Below are 19,444 nucleotides of genomic sequence, written 5' to 3' on the forward strand. Positions count from 1 at the left end.
ATAAATCTAGGGGTGCCTGTTGACTAATTATTTCATTTTTCATTTTTAAATGACAGTAATCTTATCATTCTCAGAACGTTGTTGAGATGAAGTTATATAATTCAAATGAAATGGAACTTTGGCCATTATTGCTATTTTTATTATTCTTATGAGCAATGCTTCCGAAGCTGTGTTTCAGTAGAGCATTTAATAGGGCCAGCATTCTTTTTTCCAGACCAGGAGATAACAAATTAAGCAGGGCTCCCTTCACACATCATAACAAAGATTCAATAAATGCAACAATTTATCTTCCCTGTTCTTCCACTGCCACCCCCTCCCCCACTTTCCAGGGACTAACAGAGGACTTCTAAGCATCAAGGCACATCAGAACTATCTGAAGAGCTATATTTTTAATAGGATAAATAGGAACCATATTCACATAGTAAAAAAAAAAAAAAATATATATATATATATATATATATATATACAGGTTTATTTTATATATGTATATACATATATATATACAGATTTTATATATATGTATATACATATATATATATATATATATGTATATACATATACACACACACACACACACACACACACACACACACACACACATATATTACAGCAGGGTATAAAATAAAAAGCAAATGCTTGCTTTCTCCAATCTCAAACTTCTTAAAAATAACTATCTTAAACCTTTTCTGTGTTCAGTGATTCTGACGGTTTCCTGTACATTTCTACATACTAGGTCTAGGTCTCTTTCTCTTGCTTGATCAGTTTTAATTCCAGCCCTGAGTCTCCATTAGAAAGATGATGATGAACCATCTCCTACTAATCCCTACATCCAGGCCTCAGTGTTTGTTGGTTGTGCTATCATTTGGCAGTCTTCTTGATTTTTAATCTGCCAGCATTAGAGCTTTATAAAAATGCAGGTGTCCAGGGGCGCCTGGGTGGCGCAGTCGGTTAAGCGTCCGACTTCAGCCAGGTCACGATCTCGCGGTCCGTGAGTTCGAGCCCCGCGTCGGGCTCTGGGCTGATGGCTCAGAGCCTGGAGCCTGTTTCCGATTCTGTGTCTCCCTCTCTCTCTGCCCCTCCCCCGTTCATGCTCTGTCTCTCTCTGTCCCAAAAATAAATAAACGTTGAAAAAAAAATTAAAAAAAAAAAATGCAGGTGTCCATTGCTTACCAGGGCCACTGAATGACAACTTTTAGGAATGACTATTTTGCAAGAGCTCTCTAAGATATTCTGATGCATCCCTCAAGTTAAAGACCTCTCTCCCAACAGCCTGTAGTACATCAGCCAGGTGATGCACTTGAACCAAGATAGTAGGCAGAGCATCCGTCTCCTGTTACTCTTTCGTCAGTCACAGGTGGGACAGTGTGAAGTGCCAGAGAAGTGCAGATACGGCACACAGGAGCAAAGTAACATAACGGCTCCAAGAGCTCACTGGTCACAAAGCCGTATTTTAGATGAGAAACAGAGTCACTCTATAAAGAGCAGCAGCTGATACAGCTCAGCGCGGACAGCGGAAGGAGTCTGGGTTCAGGATACCTGGGTTCTCATACCATATAACTGGAAGCATCTTGTACATTTACTTCATTTTTATCCCTGAGTCACAGTGTACACATCAATAGACTCAGTACTTGGGGGAATGTTCTAAAATAGGAAAAAATGGCTCAGAATAGTAATAATTAAACTTCATAGTTTAAATCTTTAATAAAATATCATTAGCAATGTTGCATCCTTACACATGTTGCATAATTAGTAGCACAGATAAAGCAGATAAAGAAAAACATTCTAAATATCAGATGTTACTCCTCCATGGCCTTTTTTATTTTAATAAAATGACAAGGAAAATTAGAAAATGATTAATTAAACCTGTTTAATGAGCATGCTCCAGGGAATAGAAAGAGCGAGTTGAACTTTGCAGTTAACTGGTGGGCAGATAGTTAACATGTTTATTTCCCCTTCTCAGTCTGAACACTTATGTAGGGGCACCTGGGTAGCTCAGTCCATTAAGTGTCCAACTTTGGCCCAGGTCATGATCTCATGGTTTGTGAGTTTGAGCTCCACATCAGGCTCTGCACTGATAATGAGGAGCCTGCTTGGGATTCTCTTTCAGTCTTTCTCACTCTTCCTTTCCCCCATCTCACTCTCTCTCTCTCTCTCCAAATAAGTAAACTTAAAAAAAAAAAAAAAAAAAAAAAAAAACCAACACCATCTATACTGGCAGAGTCTATTTACTTGCATTATAGAGAAATCAAACCTAGTCCCTATAAGAGACTTAATTCTCCGTGATGAAGGACAATGTAGGGATTCCATATTACCATTCCAGCATGAGATCTTACAGAGGGAAAATGCCAGCTATTAGATGAATGTGCATTGACCACAAGTTATTCCCTTAGTTGTTTTTACCTAGAATCGCAGATAGGAATTTGTTTTATGATCCTTTGTGCGTTCCTTCCCAGGGGAGCACAAAGAGTTCCGTTAAAGGATCCCATCAGTTTGATTAGACGTAACCGAGGTTTGGCTCTAGTAAGTAACCTTGCAGTCAGAAATTGTGGTGATGAAATTGAGTGACATTTATGTTCGAATAAACTCTGCCATTTCCTGTGGCCCCCATTATGTTCAAGATGAGGGCAGTGAGTATAAAATGCCTGGGGGCTGGTTACAGATTTTCAAGTGACAGAATAGGACTGCGGGAGATAATTTCCATTTCAGTCTCTTGATGGTTCGTTTATGAACAAGATGTTCTTTTTAAAGTTCTCTAAAAATTAAGAGAAATTTCTCAACTGTGCATTAGCTTTTAACCAGTGTGGGATTTGTCTTAGGTGGTATAATGTCTTCAAAAACATATTCTGATTCCATCTGTACTAACAACTTGCTAGAAACATTGTGCAAATCAGTAGGCCTCTGTGGAAGTCTATCAACTGTGGCTACGGGAAAAGTCAACCTGAGCTGCTCTTTTCAACCAATTAAGACCATCCACTGGCATTTTCGGCCGGCTTATCATATTTCTCCTGCCTAATTAGCATTCTTGCTTGAGCACGTCTCTGGGTTTTATTCATTCACACAGCAAATATGTACTAAGCACCTACTCTGTACCAGGCATTGCTCTAGATGCTAGGCTCTAGGACACATCAATGAAAAAAACAGAAAATTTCCCTGTGCTCATGGAGGTGATATTCCAATGGGAGGAGGAAGACAAGGGACCACAGGAACAAAAGAGATGGTCTCAGATAGTTATAAACACTCCTGAGGTAACTCAACAGGGCACTGAGAAGGAAATGACTGGACTGGGTGGTAGAGTGATTTATTGGTTTCTTCTAGAAGCAGGACTTAAGACAAAGATTCAATTATAAGTGGTTTATTTGGGTGCCAATTAGGGAATCTGAAAAGTCAGGTAGGCACAGGATAGCAGCCAATAAAAGTACACAATCCCTTAAGGGACCTCTAGACATTGGTGTAGAGTGTACCTCAGGATTACATACCCCCTCCCCCCACCCCCACCAAGGGGACAGGATCCTGGAGTACTTATCAACTAACTCTCCATCTTTCATTGGTTGAGTGCTGCTCTGGGTGTGTTTATTCCCCAACACATCTGGCTTAACCTGCACAAGGGTGAAGTAATAGATATTTGCAGTTAGTATAGAAAGTCAAATATCAGTATATTAAGGGGGAGTGGAATTGAGCAGGGTACTTCTGACAGTGTCTACCACAGAGTAGGAATTGGATCTTTAGATAAGAGGCCAGTAGGGGTGCCTGGGTAGCTCAGTTGGTTAGGCAACCAACTTTGGCTCAGATCGTGATCTCGAAGTTTCTGAGATTGAGCCCCGCGTCAGGCTCTGTGCTAACAGCTCAGAGCCTGGACCCTGCTTCGGATTCTGTGTCTCCCCCTCTCTCTTCCCCTCCCCTGCTCATGCTGTGTCTCTCTGTCTCTCAATAATAAATAAACGTTAAAAAAAAAATTTTAGGAAAGGGGCCAGGAAAGACCTCTCTGAAGACACTGCATGGTGACTAAGATCCTAAAGACAGAAAGGAGCCAGCCAGAGAAAGCACACTTTGAGGCAGAGAATACCTAGGACAAAGGCTCTGAGTGGAACTGATCTTGGGTTATTTATAAAATACAGATAATAAACATTAGAACTTGAGAGGCACTTGAAAGGAGGGGGAGTATCTTTGAGTAATGAAGTTGTTTATGTCCAGAGGTTTTAAATAAGGAACTAGACTGGGGCATCTGGGTGGCTCAGTCATTTAAGAGTCTTTTTAAAATTTATTTAAAAATTTTTTAAATGTTTATTCATTTTTGAAAGACAGAGACAGAGCACAAGCAGGGGTGGGGCAGAGAGAGGGGGGTACACAGAATCTGAAGCAGGTTTCAGGTTCTGAGCTGTCAGCACAGGCCTGATGCGGGGCTCGAACCCACGAACCATGAGACCATGACCTGAGCCGAAGTCAGACGCTTAACCGACTGAGCCACCCAGGCGCCCCAAGAGTCTGACTGTTGATTTTGGCTCAGGTCATGATCTCATGATTCATGAGATTGAGCCCCACATCAGGCTCTGAGCTGAAAGCATGAGGATCCTGCTTGGGATTCTCTCTCTCCCTCTCTTACTGCCCCTCCTCTGCTCATGCTCTCTCAAAAATAAATAAACTTTAAATCAATAAGTAAATAAATAAGAAACTAAATCAAGTCAATGAGAAATTAAGAGACATGGACAGTATCGGGGTGCCTGGGTGGCTCAGTCGGTTAAGCTCTGACTTCAGCTCAGGCCATGATCTCACGGTTTGTGAGTTCGAGCCCCCCGTCGGGCTCTGTGCAGACAGCTCAGAGCCTGGAGCCTGCTTCAGGTTCTGTCTCCTTCTCTCTCTGCCCCTCCTCCACTCTCACTCTGTCTCTCTCTCTCAAAAATAAACATCGAAAAAAAGAATTTAAAAAAGAGAGATGTGGACAGTATCATATGAGTTTATTGTGTATATCATGCTACACGTTTACTTGTTTGTTTATGGTCTTTCTCACTAGAATATAAGCTTCATAAGAGAACGTATTTTATTCACTGTTGGAATAGTGCCCTAGAGGTTCTCAAAAATGTTTGTTGAAAGATGAGTGAGTTAAGCCCCTCAAGATACCTTAGTCCTTGTCCACGCTCTGCCACTGATGCACCTGATGACTTTGTGATCAATTCTCCTCCTTTGTCTCAGTTTCTTAAAGTGGCAAATAGACACCTAATTTCTACCTTATTAAGTCATAAAGTGAAGCAAGGCCATAGATATGAAAGCACTGTGCTCTATGGAATGTATTATACAAATACAAGGCTTCTTTTTTAAGGTGAAGGCCTCCTGAACTTGAATGAACTTCACCAAATCGGGAGGAAAGATTTATTCCTGGTAAAGGATCCTTTGTGGATGTTAGTCTGTGGTACAGTAAAGGGCACAGAGTGAGGGATGGTCAGAATCCAGATCAGAATCCAGCCCCTTGTGCAGACTTGCTAGTGACCTTGGGGAGCCCACAGGAATTTGCTCCTGATGGACGTCAGATTCTTCTTCTCTCAAAAGGGTTGAGGAATGCAGGTGGTAGAGGAGACAGTTGCCTCCTTATGTTTCTATCTTGTTCCATATTTGTAGCATCATAACAATCCCACCATGACTTATTGATCACTCAGTCTGCCCCACACACTTGACGTGCATCACCACATGGCTTTTTCTCCCTAACTTCCTAACCTTCGTTATTCAGACAAGAAAACGTCAAGCAACTTAGTCCGAGTCAGTTGAACTAACGGCTCTGAATAGCAGAGCCAGCACTTTAGCCCAGGCATGGCTGGCTTCTGAGCAAGTGCCTTTAGCTGTGCTAACCAGGCACAAACTTAATGATAACCTTTGGAAGGGGAGGAGACACCAAGGTCTCTCCATTCAGCTGGTTTCATCTTATGGAGCAGGATGGAAAACCTGTGATCCTATAACATGATTAAATTGACTTATCTAGGCATCACGTTCTGATTTCTTTCCCCTCCTCCCTGCACAGGGTTTCATGGACATTGACTTAAACAAATTCAAGGAGAGTGGAGCAAATGTAACAGGTTTCCAGTTGGTTAACTACACAGACACCATCCCAGCCAAAATCATGCAGCAGTGGAAGAACAGCGATGCTCGCGACCACACCCGGGTGGACTGGAAGAGACCTAAGGTGAGAGAATGGGCAGCAGGCAGCAAAGGACCAACCTGGTCCCTTTGTGTGCCCCAGATTTCTGGGCACTATTAACCTTTAGGAAAGGAAAGACTTTCTAAGAAGAATAAGCTAAGGAAAATATATACATTAAGAATGAGGATGTGCTGCAAAGGTTTGACAATACAGAATGACCAATGGTTTAAACAAGATAAATGTTTTGTTTTTCTCTCATATAAACAAAATTCAGAAGTCAGCAATCCAGGGCTTATATAACAGCCCCGCTATTGTCAAACACTCAAGCTTCTTCTGTCTTCTTGTTCTGCTACCTTCAGCATATGGCTGCTACCTTATAGCCCAAAATGGCTGCTGAAGCTCCAACCATTAACTCAATACTCTAACCAGCAGGATAGCAAAAAGGAAAATAAAAAGCACAATTGCTTTTAAAAAAAAAAAAAAAAAAAAAAAACCCTTTCAGAGGTCACACAAATCACCCACTCACATGCTACTAACCACATCTTAGAAACCTAGCCCCAACCTGCTACAGAGAAGCTGAAAAATGGTATCTCTATTCTGGGCAGGGCCACTATGTGGCACAGCTCCAGGGGGGATGTGGTTTTCACTCATTTCTTTGTGAATGGAAGCTTCTTGAATTGTGCAGGAAGCTAGCCCTTTATCTGGTCAGCCACGTACCCAGCTAAAAAATAAGGAAATCTAATAAACAATATCCAGCACATCTCTGCCTCAGAACATCAGCTCCCAGTTATGCAGACCATCTCCTTCTCATGTCCCAGGCATGAAGCTCTAAATCCTACAGCCAAAATCTATTTTATTTGCTATTTGATAGTGGTTTTGAATAAAGACAGCAGGTAATTTTTCTTTCCCCTGTCAGACTCAATATCTTGGCAGTGTCTGTGTGGAACACTGTGTTGAGGATTCTGAGGCCAAATTTGTTTATCTGGAGCAAACAGTGAATCTTTGACAACTTTCTCTTGCCACTCGGTCAATTTCTTTTTGCGAATGGCAAGTCATTTAGCTGAGATGCTTCTCATCCTGCTCTTACTGAAACTGATTTAGCAGCTCAAACATGAAGACTTACTTCCCATACGATTTCACTCATATGTGGAACTTAAGAAACAAGACAATGAGCAAAGGGGGAAAAAAAGAGAAAGAGAAAGCAAGAAGAAGATTCTTAACTGTAGAGAACTGATGGTTACCAGACGGGAGGTGGGTAGGGGTGGGGGAAATAGGTGACGGGGATTAAGGAGTGCACTTGTCATGATGAGCACTGGGTACTGTATGGAAGTGTTGAATCACTGTATTGTACACCTGAGACTAATATTACACTCTATGTTAACTGGAATTTAAATAAAAACTTTAAAACACGAAGACTCCTTTCAATATGAGCTGAAGCAAACAAAATCACTTGTGCTTTAAAGCAATGAACAAAACACACACCAGTTAATTAATATGTGAATACCCCACCCAACTTGCAAAAGACTGGAGATTATAAAAATAATCAAATGTAGGGGCACCTGGGTGGCTCAGTCGGTTAAGCTCCAACTTCAGCTCAGGTCATGATCTCGAGGTGCACAAGTTTGAGCCCTGTGTTGGGCTCTGTGCTTCTGTGCTGACAGCTCAGAGCCTGGAGCCTGCTTCAGATTCTGCGTCTCCCTCTCTCTCTCTCTCTCTCTCTCTCTCTGCCCCTCCCCTGCTCATGCTCTCTCTTTGTCAAAAATAAATGGGAAAAAAAACATTAAAAATAAATAAATGAAAATAATCAAATGTAATATATATATATATATTTTTTTTTTAAGTGAGAGAATCAAAGTTAAAAACTGGAAAAATACACATTCATTCTACAGCTCTCTATTGTGAACTTAAAATATACCACAGAACAAGCTAGGCATTGAGGACAAATTAATGAACAAGACAGGCATGAGTTCCAAAGCCAGAAAATATTGTCCTGGATCGTTATCCTGCTTTGTTTTATCAATATCTAAGCCCCCTTTTAAAGGGAAAAAGAGAGCTATCATGAATAAGCACAAGGGGAAAGGATACAGAGTGTAAACCTGCCACTTTGAGGCACATGTGGAAATAATTAAGAGCTTACCCTTCTTGGATTTTTTTTTTTCTTTTGCTGTCACAGGGGATAGTGGAGTAAATAGTTCCTCTTGGCTCCCAACTGTGACTGTAACAGAGAAAACCAAAATTTCTATGGGCTGTATCAGAGCTATAGGTGTGATGCATTTAATCTATGCCTTCTTTTTCCAGTTGAACCAACATTTTAACATTGCAAGACTGCACACAAAAGTCTAGAATTCCAGCTTCCCTTTGAAAGTCACAACTGGCAAGGGAACCCACAGTTCAGGAGGGCAACGTTGGCTAGTGATGTGGAGCAGCAGCCCCCATCCTAGGCACAGGCTCTTCCTGGGTCACCCCTGCCCACCCCCACTCCCGTAGCCCCCACTGAAAGCATTCTCATCACCAGGAAGCACGTTCCCAGACAGAACTCCCACCTGCCTCCCTGCCAGCTCTTTCTGACACCTAACTATCTCCATTCCTCCCACCAGTACACCTCTGCGCTCACCTACGACGGGGTGAAGGTGATGGCTGAGGCTTTTCAGAGCCTGCGGAGGCAGAGAATCGATATATCCCGCCGGGGGAATGCTGGGGACTGCCTGGCTAACCCAGCTGTGCCCTGGGGCCAGGGGATCGACATCCAAAGAGCTCTGCAGCAGGTGAGGCCGGCCTGGCTGTGGCTGCCCCTTCTTATGGGAGCCTCGTAGGGGATTTCGGCATCAATTTCAGGTGGGATGCAGCCATTTAAAAGAAAGGGTGGAGCATGCCTGAGGTTTGGACAACAACTGCATTGTGTTTGTGGCTCTTGGCATACGTGGAAGCTCATGTAGAATGTGTTTGTTTTTTTTTTTAAACAAAAAATAGTATGGAACTCCTGATAGTGTAAAAGCTGTATTTTCTGTTTAGGGATTATGCTGTAGTTGGAGAGAGGACTTGAAATACGTAGGGATGAAACAGAACCGTTTGAGCCGTCTCTTGGAGACTTTCCCCACCTGCCCTAGTTTTCTGTATGTCTTTGTTACCTTTGCTTTCCACACACATTTCATGAGGGGATCCTGACAATGCTTGTCGGTACTTTCTAATCCCATTTTCTTGCCTCTCAGCATTACAATCATCAATTTTGTTTGCACTGAAGAACAGTTAAAGAACAGGAATAGAAAATGGCCATGCCTATTCTCATCAATTGGCTATGCAAAGGATTCTTAGGCTGAATCTAGATTCCACAGGGAAGAGCATAAATATTCCATCAGTGATATGTCTGCTGTGTAAGCAGAATGAAACAATGGTACCTGTGGGCTCTGTATTGAACAGTCTTGGTTTAGAAGCTTCTGGGAGCTTGCCCTCAGCTTGATCACCCTCAGAGCAACTAGAAATCTCTTAAAGCCTCTAGAAGTCTCTAGAAACACCTCAAGTCCAGGCTGTGATTCTTGAGCTGCTGATGGATAGGCTGTACCATCTGATGCCTCCTAATAGAGAGGCTGTGTTTCCAGAGGGGAGTGGGCAAAGAGGGCAGTGCCAACTGAAAGGAATGTCCAAGTTTCAGGCACAGTGGCAAACCAGCAACAGCAAAATATTTTAGTGCTGATGCTACTCATGACCTACCCTCTGCCCCATCGAATGGAGTTGCCTGGATAAGACAGGTTTTACTTTTTTTTTTTTTTTTTTTTTTTTGAGACAGGGAGAGAGAGAGAAAGAGCACACAAGTGAAGGAGAGGCAGAGAGAGAGAGAGAACCCCCAGCAGACTCCACATTATCAGCGCGGAGCCCAGTGAGGGGCTCGATCTCACAAACCATGAGATCATGACCTGAGCCAAAACCAAGCATAGGACACTTAACCAACTAAGCCACCCAGGTGCCCCAAGAGTGGTTTTACTTTTGAGACTACCTTCAACAGAAAGTGAATTTAGGCTCCCAGGAGAGGAGGAGAGCGTTTCTGAACGAGGGAGGAATGTAGAGCAAAATGCACAACCGTCCCCATTCGTTTTCCAACCACACGTGCACAGCTCTAGCAATTTTAACAACCTGGGGAAAGAGCCGAGAAAGGAACATCACCAGCTGTTCCTCAGCTTGGATGAAGTGCCTTTACATGGAGGAGAATGTGTAGCTCCATTCTTGGGAATGAGGGTAAGCTGCAGCCCTGTGATGACAGGAGGAACATGCTAAGGGGTCCACCAGTAGCCCCTTCTGCTTTCTCCCCATCTCCGTGGAGGGCAGCCCCTTCACCAAGCAGCAACAGTGGACATCAGGCAGCTTCCGTATGATGGCCAAAGATGCAGCACCTGCCTTCTGACTTACTTAAAATGCTCTTCCAGGCCCCACAGGCGAGACAGGTTCTGTTTGCAATGTGAGACTGGTTTCAGAAGGTCCCCGGGACTTGCCCTCAGGTTCACAACCCTCCCAGCTCCTCTGCCTCTCCCATCTTAATGTCGTCCCTGTCGTAAGGATATTCTGACGTCACCATGGCAGTGATGAAGCCCAGAAAGCAGTGCAGGTAGCAAGAAGGGTTCTGAACCAGGAGGCAGGAGAGCTGGGGTCCAAGTCCAGTTGGGCCCCTGGCTCTCTGAGTGACCTTGAAATTCCCATTCGTATTTCCTACACACTTCCCTTTCCTTGTCCTTGACAATGAGGAAGTTGGAGAGACCACTCCCAAGTTTCAACTGTCTCTAGACATTCTAAGCTTCTTTTTCTCTCTTATGGTCTAATCCGTGCCTTTCCGGTTAAAACGTATACTTATCCTTTGCTTCTGCCTTCAGTGGGGTTTGGGAGGGGGCAATTGCCTTAGTCAAAAGAATATGACCTCTTTTATATTGTCTTTGAGTCAAAACTTGTATCTGCTTCTCTGGCAGCCAGTCAGCTGCTCCCTGAGAACCTGTGGGCACTCTGGCCTGGGGCCAAGCAATGGAGATAAGAGAAGGCAAGACCTAACCCTTAAGAAACTCTTCAGCCTCTGTTGGGGGATGGGGTGGGTGGGGGAGAACTAGCCCCAAACACAAAACTCCAACATTCTGATCCCAAGATCAGCTGTTCAAACAGATTCCTTTTTAAATATTTGTTAAGAATCCAGAATCGCAGTAATTTATTGCTGAATAAGACTTTAGATAAGATTACAGACTTCCATTTCCATTACTTCATAGAGGAGGCAGCTGACCAGAGTAGCAATGACTCATCCAGGGTCACACAGCAGCTTAGCAGCAGAGGCTGGAGGAGACTCCCATCCTGCCTCCTCCTCCTGCTTCAGGCCTGTCCCTTGGCCTCTTGGCCCTTTACTTGTACACATTGAGCCGCAGGGCCTTCCACACACGGTCATGGCCACTGTCCAGGCATTTCACCTTCTAGACCCATCTCTTGAAATAGTCATGCCACTAGTGAGCAACTATGTGCCCACAATATGCTGGGTAAATTCTGCTGATACTCAGTCCCTGGAACCTGTGTTTGAGGGCTCAGGTCTTTGCTTCCCTAATCACTGGCCTTCAGGTCACACATTGGGAAGAGACCTATGCAGTTCAGCTTGTGTTAGAAATGGGATACATGCGAGTGAGGCCTGAAGGAATAAGCCCATTATTGTAAAAATAATGGTAGTGGCCAGTTAGCTCATCTGGTTAGAGCATGGTGCTGATAAAAATAATGGTAATGCCAGCTCTGATGTGTTAAGGGCTTCTTATGTATATGAGGTTCTGAACATACTTTACATGTTTCACTCATTGAATCCTCAATATAATACTCTGAGGTAGCTAGTTTTATTAATTTATGCTTTATAAATGGAGAAAATGAGCTTCAGAGATATTTTTAAAAATTTCCCCAAATTATATAGCTGGTTAGTGGTGAAACTGGGACTCCAACCCACATCTGCTTGCTACCTCACTTTGTGTACGTAACTGCCCTGAAGTCTCAGAGGTCCAGCCTAGCAGGGGAGACACGAGGGCTGTGGCCCAGCCAGCAATAGCACTTGGCCTTGGGTAATATCTATGCACCCCCATCCCCCCTTACCCTGCTGTAATTTCCCCAGCAAGAGAGTGAAGATAATCAGCCACCTGCCTGCCTGACATCCAGGAGCCATTCAGAATAGTAATGAGCCCACATCCTGGAAGCCCTCCGTGCTCCAGGAAGGAGTAGGCATTAGGAAGCAGACCCATAAGTCGGCTTCTGGCTGACAGAGAAGATCCAGCTCCCCAAGTCAGGCTCTTAGCATTTGGAGGTCACAAGCCCACTGAGGATATTATTTTTATTTATTTATTTATTATTATTTTTTTTTAATTTATTTTTTTAATTTTTTTTTTCAACGTTTATTTATTTTTGGGACAGAGAGAGACAGAGCACGAACGGGGGAGGGGCAGAGAGAGAGGGAGACACAGAATCGGAAACAGGCTCCAGGCTCTGAGCCATCAGCCCAGAGCCCGACGCGGGGCTCGAACACCCGGACCGCGAGATCGTGACCTGGCTGAAGTCGGACGCTTAACCGACTGCGCCACCCAGGCGCCCCGAGGATATTATTTTTAAAAGCTCTGGACTCTCTTTCCCAGAAACATGCACACATGTGCATACATATATTTTTGTAGGACCAGGAGTCCGAGGACCATATTGCTCCTGGAAGCCAATCCCAAGACTTCAGGTGAAGAATGCTTGCCCTAAATGATGATCAGACCTCTCGGTCTTTGTGTTTGCCATCTGTCAGTCAATGCTCAAGCCTATCAGAGTGAAGGAAGTCCCAGCATTTTGCTAGGTGAGATCTGGGGTGGCACAGGCAATAGCAGTGTAAGAGACAGTTCCTGCCTTTCAGGACTCAAGACCCACTTTTAAATGGAAGGCAAGCTCCTGAGAAATCCTAGCTCTAAAGGTGTGGATTAAGGGCTAAATAGCATAGCCAAGCTCTCAGTCCTATGGACAGTCACAGGAGAACGCCATGACTGAGGAGTCTGGGTATCGACAAGGTTTCTTATAAGATGGGTCTGGGCATTAAATAAGGTGATCCTATAATTTATCATCCAAACTGGGACACTTGTGAGTGAAAGAAAAAGCTATTATCAATTATTCCAGAGCAGGAGTTGTAGACTGGAACGGTCTCAAGCCAGCTGAGATGGATGGTCATGAAAGCCTTAAGGGAAGGATAAATTTGAATAAAGAGCGAATCGGACTTTGGAGGATGTAAGCGTATGATATCCAGCAGGAACCAGAGTCAAGGTACAATCAAGGACTTGTGGGCATCATGTTTGGCTGTCAGGGAGTTAGAAAGAGAAGAGGTGGGTTTTCACCGTGGCTCCACCAAGCTCTAGCTTGGGGATCTTAGACTAACTACTCAACTTTCCTGGCATTGAGTTCCTCATCTCCTGAATGTACATAATCCTCTTAGCACTGCCTGCCTCACTGGCTTGTTACAAGGCTCAAATTTTTAAAAATGAAAAAATTCAAAAAAAGAAGAAGAATGTAGAAGCTTCTTTGAACATCAGGGCAACTGAATGAGATGATTAAAGCCAAGTTGTTCTTCCCATTGTGCAGATAAGAAAGTGGGAGCTCAGAGGGGTCCTGTGACTTACCCTAGCCAGAATAACCAGGATGTGATCCACTGGGATCTAGACCACAGGCCCTGATTTCCCACACCCAGTGAGCACTCAAGTGGGGTGCCAAGAGGATGGGTCCACTTGAAAGCAGCCACAAAGAAGTTACAGAGGCCCTGGGTCCAGAGCATCTCTGCTGCTGCCCTCAGGAATAGGGGGTGGGGAAGTCTGCAGTATTGATGCCTCAAACAGTGCAAACACTACGTAGCACTCTCCCAGCAGAAGGCAGGAAAGAAAAATTGTGCTTCAGCCTCTCATGAGCGGCAGACTCTGAGCTGGCACCCAGTACCACTTACAGGAAGCCACGGCTAATTCTTTGTTTGTCACAGAGGGAGCTGGCAGACGCCAGGATGGCGACGGGAGTTCCAGGAAGCAGGAACCAAGGGGAGACTCAGTTTTTGACCCCAGTCTCCCTAGATAGGGCCGGGGGGGGGGGGGTGGCGGTGTGCGGTGGTGATGAGGGCTAAGAAGTTCAGCCCTGATGAAAAAGATAGCAGTTTCTAGATTTGCCCAAAGTGGGTGTTTCTGAGAAGCTGCTTCTTCTGACTGTGAGTCCAGACTGTCCATGTAAATGCCCTGGGGCTAAGCCATTCTCTTGACCTCTCTTTGCTTTGCCATAATGGAAGGGTCGTTCAGAGATGTCTGCTTTCCCATACTTTGATTTATCTCAGTGTGTGTAAGTCTTGGCTTCTCCAACTAGATGGTAAGAGCCTACAGCTGCCCCAGACCTCTCATGACTTACCGTGAATTCTGAACCCAAGTGCCGTAAGCTCTGAGTCTCAATAATCCTATCTGTAAAATAGGCATAATAACTGCTGTTACTGCTCCCTGCTGGGTTCCTGTGAACATCAAATGAACACCTTCCTGTGAAAACACTGTGGCGGTGCAAGGGGCCTTCAGGTAGAGGGCCTAGGACTTTGCTAATGATGCTTTTTTTGGAAACTGAGAAAGGCTTGTACAAATGCCAGTGGCAACACCTTCATCTCTGCTGAAAGAGTCTCCTGCTCTAACAACTTACCAGACTCAAGGCTTCAATGTTGAAATCATCTTATTTTTCCATACCTTACCCACCCTACTACCCTACAATAGTAGTAGCCATCCTCCTCCTCCTCCTCCTCATCATCATCATCATTTAAATAATATGCATTTTACATTTGTCCCAGGCAATATGCTAAACACTCCAGTTCTTTGAGGAGGAAACTCAGAAACAGATAGGCTTGGTGACCTGTTCATGGCCGCCTCATTAGGAGTTAACAGAGCATGGCCAGGGAAATGCCCAGCGGTAGCAGCGGGTGACAGCAGTAGGCACGCAGAACATACTACTGTGTGCATTTCTGTGTTTACTCAGAGACTAGCATGATAGCATTGTCGCCTGTTTGGAGAGGCCACTTGGTATCATCAGTGAATATACTAGAATATCAAAAGCTCTGGATTTTAGGCCTGCCTTTGACACTGAAAAGTCTTAAGTCTTGAGCAAATCAGTTTACCTTCCAGAGTTCTGGTTTTTCCCATGTAAGTGACGATCATCCCTAAATGCGTACCTCCGGGGGTTCCTGTATATGGAGATGAATATGCATGAAAGTACTTTGTAAACATAAAACATTGTCAAATGGTGGTAGTTATTATCTACACCATTGGTAACAACAACAGCTGGCCTTTGCCGAATACTCACCATGCAGCAAGCATTGGTCATAAACTATCTCATTTAATCCTTAAAACAACCTTACGACATAATTAACCCCTAACTGGTCCCGTTAAACAAACGAGCAAACTGAGTCATAGAAATATTACACAATTGATACTAAAACGCCATACTGGTAATTGGTCTGAGACTTGAGACCGGGGCCAAAGCATAGATGCCCATTTGGATCATTAATGACATACTTCCTTCTGTTTGGGAAAGTCACTCATCCACCCATTCATCTGCACATGTGCCCCAGTCTGTTTTTCCAGATGAGTTACTTAAACCCATACTTAGCATACCTCTCTCAAACCCAAATGAATGGGAAAGCCAGAGATGATCAAGAGATGACCACGGTGAGAAGGTGCAGTTGCTAATTGATTGAAATAGCTCCCTTCTTATTCTTTCTAGGAAGATCTGTGCTTTGTGTTCTCTCTGAAAAGCAAAGCCAGCCTAGACTTCTCCAGAGTCGAGGATTTCTCCATATTTCAGCTGAGAGAGTGAAAACCTTGTTGTATAATTTGTCCAGCACTCTGGGCCTGTCATGGCCTCCCCAGTGAGACTTCAAACCAGAAGGTGATGAGAGGGTCATCCTCAGAGCAGTCAGCCCCCCTTTTTCTTTCTCTCCTCTCTCCTTCTCTCCCTCCCTCCCTCTCTCTTTCCACTCCCCCACCCCTTCTCTCAAATACACATACCCCAACTATTCTTATACCTTCTGAGGGCATAGAAGCTGGTCACTGTCAGAAAAAGATAAAGCCCTATAAGTCTTACTTTTAAGCTATTTGAAGGGAATAAATAAACGGTGTGGGGTTACAGGGCCACGTTCATATTGGTTATAGGTAGAGACTCACCTCACTGGCCTTAGGCCAGACTGATGTGAGAACCCATGGTGGGTCACCATTAGAGAATGTGGCTTCTTACACCTGAGCAGATGACATACAGCTAGACTCATCCTTACTTGGAGAGTAGACTTGGGTGAGATTTATTGGTCACCCCCAGAGTGGCAGACTTGGCCCTAAAGGTCTTGAATCCCACATGTTGACCACTTGAGCTTTTCTATGATTAAAGATTTGAGGCCATGAAAGTTTGATCTGACTCATTTGTGGAAAAGAAATCCCACGAAGCATATTTGTGGTTGAATACAAATTTTTCTTTAACCAGCTGAGACTTGTTTCAAGCCCTGCCTACTCTGGTCTTAACATGAAGGGCTCTCCTCAGGTGCTTTCAGGTTTTCACGGCACTTTGACATTTGCTGTGTCCTTTAAAGCAGACAGGGCAGGAATTTTGGAAACCGGAGGCTGAGAGAGGTGAATCTCCCAAGGTCAGTTGGTTTCCCAGGGTCAAATTCAGGCCTTCCAATGTCAGGTCTTCAGATTCCCACATATTTTTATTTCCCGGCTTCACAAGGGAACCAAGGAACCATATTCAAGCATGGCTCAAGGCTTCATAAGGCCAGCTTCTTTTCCTGACTCACCAGGAATGGTGCACTGGCCCCCTTTCCTTTGCAGGTCTCCTGTTTCTCCACTAAAGGCGTGTGTCTGAGAGGCAGGCACTGCCCCTGGAGGTGGTCACGATGGGAGGTGTTCGATCAGGATGGCACAGAGATTTCTTATCAGAATCTACTTTGATCCCTTATTACTGTTTGCCTAAGGCAATGGATGAAAAACGTTTTCAGTATGAATCTCAGTTTGGTAGGAAAGAGAACTGCCCATAGCCGTGTCTGCTGTGGGCAAGGAGTATCTTAGTCATCACGCGACTCCGAGACCTCATCCCATGTACGCTTCTCGGGTTCTGGACTTTCACTTCAGCAGAAAAAGCAAACAAGCACAAGTGGAACTTCTAAGTTCATGGTTTACTACTTGGCTTTGCTTTCCAGGTGCGGTTTGAAGGCTTGACAGGAAATGTTCAATTTAATGAGAAGGGACGCCGGACCAACTACACCCTCCATGTGATTGAAATGAAGCATGATGGCATCCGAAAGGTAAAGGCCACCTTTGCTTCCATTCCACAGAGGAGAGGGCCAGAGCGGAGAGCCTTGTGAGCCCATCTTTCCTGGACTGGATCTCTTTGAAGAGACTCAGGCAACAAGGATTCTAGACTCAGCTCTGCCACTAACCAGCTGGGACTTTGGGCAAGTCAGTTCCTTTCTCTGAGAATTAATTCACCCATCTGCAAAATGGAGATAAAAATCTCTACCTTTGTCGCAGGGTACTAGTGAAGATCGAAAGGATGGGAAAGTACTTTGAAAATATAAAGTAATAGAGGAGTATAAATGCTACTGCTGTTCCTGAGGGATTCTGAAGAACTCGGGAATGTGGTTACTGATGACATTAACCATTTTCTCCTGATCCACACTTGGTCATATCCACTCCATTTTCCATACAGAAGGAGTGAAAAATATGTGTATGTGTTTGCATATGTAATATATAGTATATATGCATATTAACTTTTAGAATAACATTCAAATCCTTGGAAAGCATTCACAACTTTACCAGAACTTGTGTTGTCTGGTCTCTGCCAATCTCTCCACCCTTGACCTTAGATACTCGCTTTCTTTCTCTCTTGATGCCAGCCGTTCTGATCAACTTTCACTTCCTTGAATAGATCACGTTCTCCCTCACCTTGGAGCTTTCATACCTATTCCCTCTACCTGGGACTCTCTACCCCCTTCCCTTCCTTTTCTTGGCCAATTCCTCCTCAATTCCTTAAGCACTCAGAGTAAATGTCATGCCCTAGGGATGCCTTCCCTGGCCTCTCCTGTTTATGCCTCGTGGCAGCCTCTATTATCCTGTCCATGGCCTCCATCATATTCTTTCTTTCTTATGATGGCATGATGTAGTGGTAAGAGGCATTGCATATTATGGTAGAATATTAGTAGAGTGACATGGGTCAGAGGATTGGCTCTGGAATCCTGGAGGTCATTCCTGGCATCACCACTTATCAGTCTGTGATTCTGGATAAGTCATTCAGGTTCTTTGTGCCTTAGTTCTCTCATCTAGTAAATGGGGATCGCCATAAATAATGCCAACCTCCTAGGCTCACTTAGGGGATTAAATGACCTAATGTGTGCAGAAATTCTAAGGGCTGGGCCTGAGACATTGAAAGTTAGATCTTAATCTCTCAAACTTCATGCTCTCTATGCCCACGATGTCAAATACAGTTGCTACTAGCCATACATAGCTATTTAAATTTAATTTTTAACTTAACAAAATTTAAAAGCCAGTCCCTCAGTTGCACTAGCAATGTGGTAAGTGCTCAAGAATCAATGTGGTTTAGTGACTGCCATACTAGACAGCACCGATGTATACCATTTCCATCGTCACAGAAAGTTCTACGTGACAGCTCTGCTTATCCTTTCTGTCCCCACCTCCCATAAACCTATATCCTTTGCTCTCCCGTCTGGAACCCCACCCTGTATATCATAGTCTGTCTCACCACATCCCATTTCCCAAGGCTGTATTGGTTTTTTTTGGGTTTTTTTGTTTGTTTGTTTGTTTTGTTTTTTTATTGCTGCCGTGACAAATTACTTCCAACGGTGGCTTAAAACAACACAAATTTATCATAGGTCAGAATTCTTGCTTGAGTCTCACTGGGCTAAAATCAAGATACTGGCAGGCCTGTGTGCCTTCTGGAGAATCTATTTCTTGGTCTTTTCCACTTTCTTCTTAAGGCCACCCATGTTTCTCAATTCATATTCCCCTTCCTCATCCTCAAACCCAGCAACATCACGTCTGACCCAACCTCACATCTTCTCTCTGACCACAGTCAAGAAAGATACTCTGCTTTTAAGAACTCACATAATTGGTTTAGACCCACACCAATAATCCAGGATAATCTCCCCATCTCAAGGTCTGTAACCTTAATCCCATCTGCAGTGTCCCTTCTGCTATGTAAGGTGACAGGTTACAGGTTCTGGGGAAAGGGTATGGACATCTTCAGAGGGGCCATTACTCTGCCTGCCACAAAGGCCAAGTTTCAATG

At 44.1% G+C, this 19,444-nt stretch overlaps 1 protein-coding gene across 3 annotated transcripts in view; it reads left to right on the forward strand.

The window, feature by feature from the left end:
* Window positions 1–19,444, forward strand: part of GRIA1 (glutamate ionotropic receptor AMPA type subunit 1) — a 308,770-nt gene that overhangs the window by 182,928 nt on the left and 106,398 nt on the right. For all 3 annotated transcript variants that reach the window (XM_025924488.2, XM_025924489.2, XM_086699721.1), the window contains 3 exons: window positions 6,008–6,169; window positions 8,722–8,889; window positions 17,340–17,444. In XM_025924488.2, the coding sequence (XP_025780273.1) occupies window positions 6,008–6,169; window positions 8,722–8,889; window positions 17,340–17,444 (435 nt within the window). The remainder of the gene's footprint in view (window positions 1–6,007; window positions 6,170–8,721; window positions 8,890–17,339; window positions 17,445–19,444) is intronic.

Source organism: Puma concolor, chromosome A1, assembly GCF_028749965.1.
Source record: "Puma concolor isolate L17-30 chromosome A1, mPumCon1.1.hap2, whole genome shotgun sequence".
In the NCBI taxonomy this organism is placed as follows: domain Eukaryota; kingdom Metazoa; phylum Chordata; class Mammalia; order Carnivora; family Felidae; genus Puma; species Puma concolor.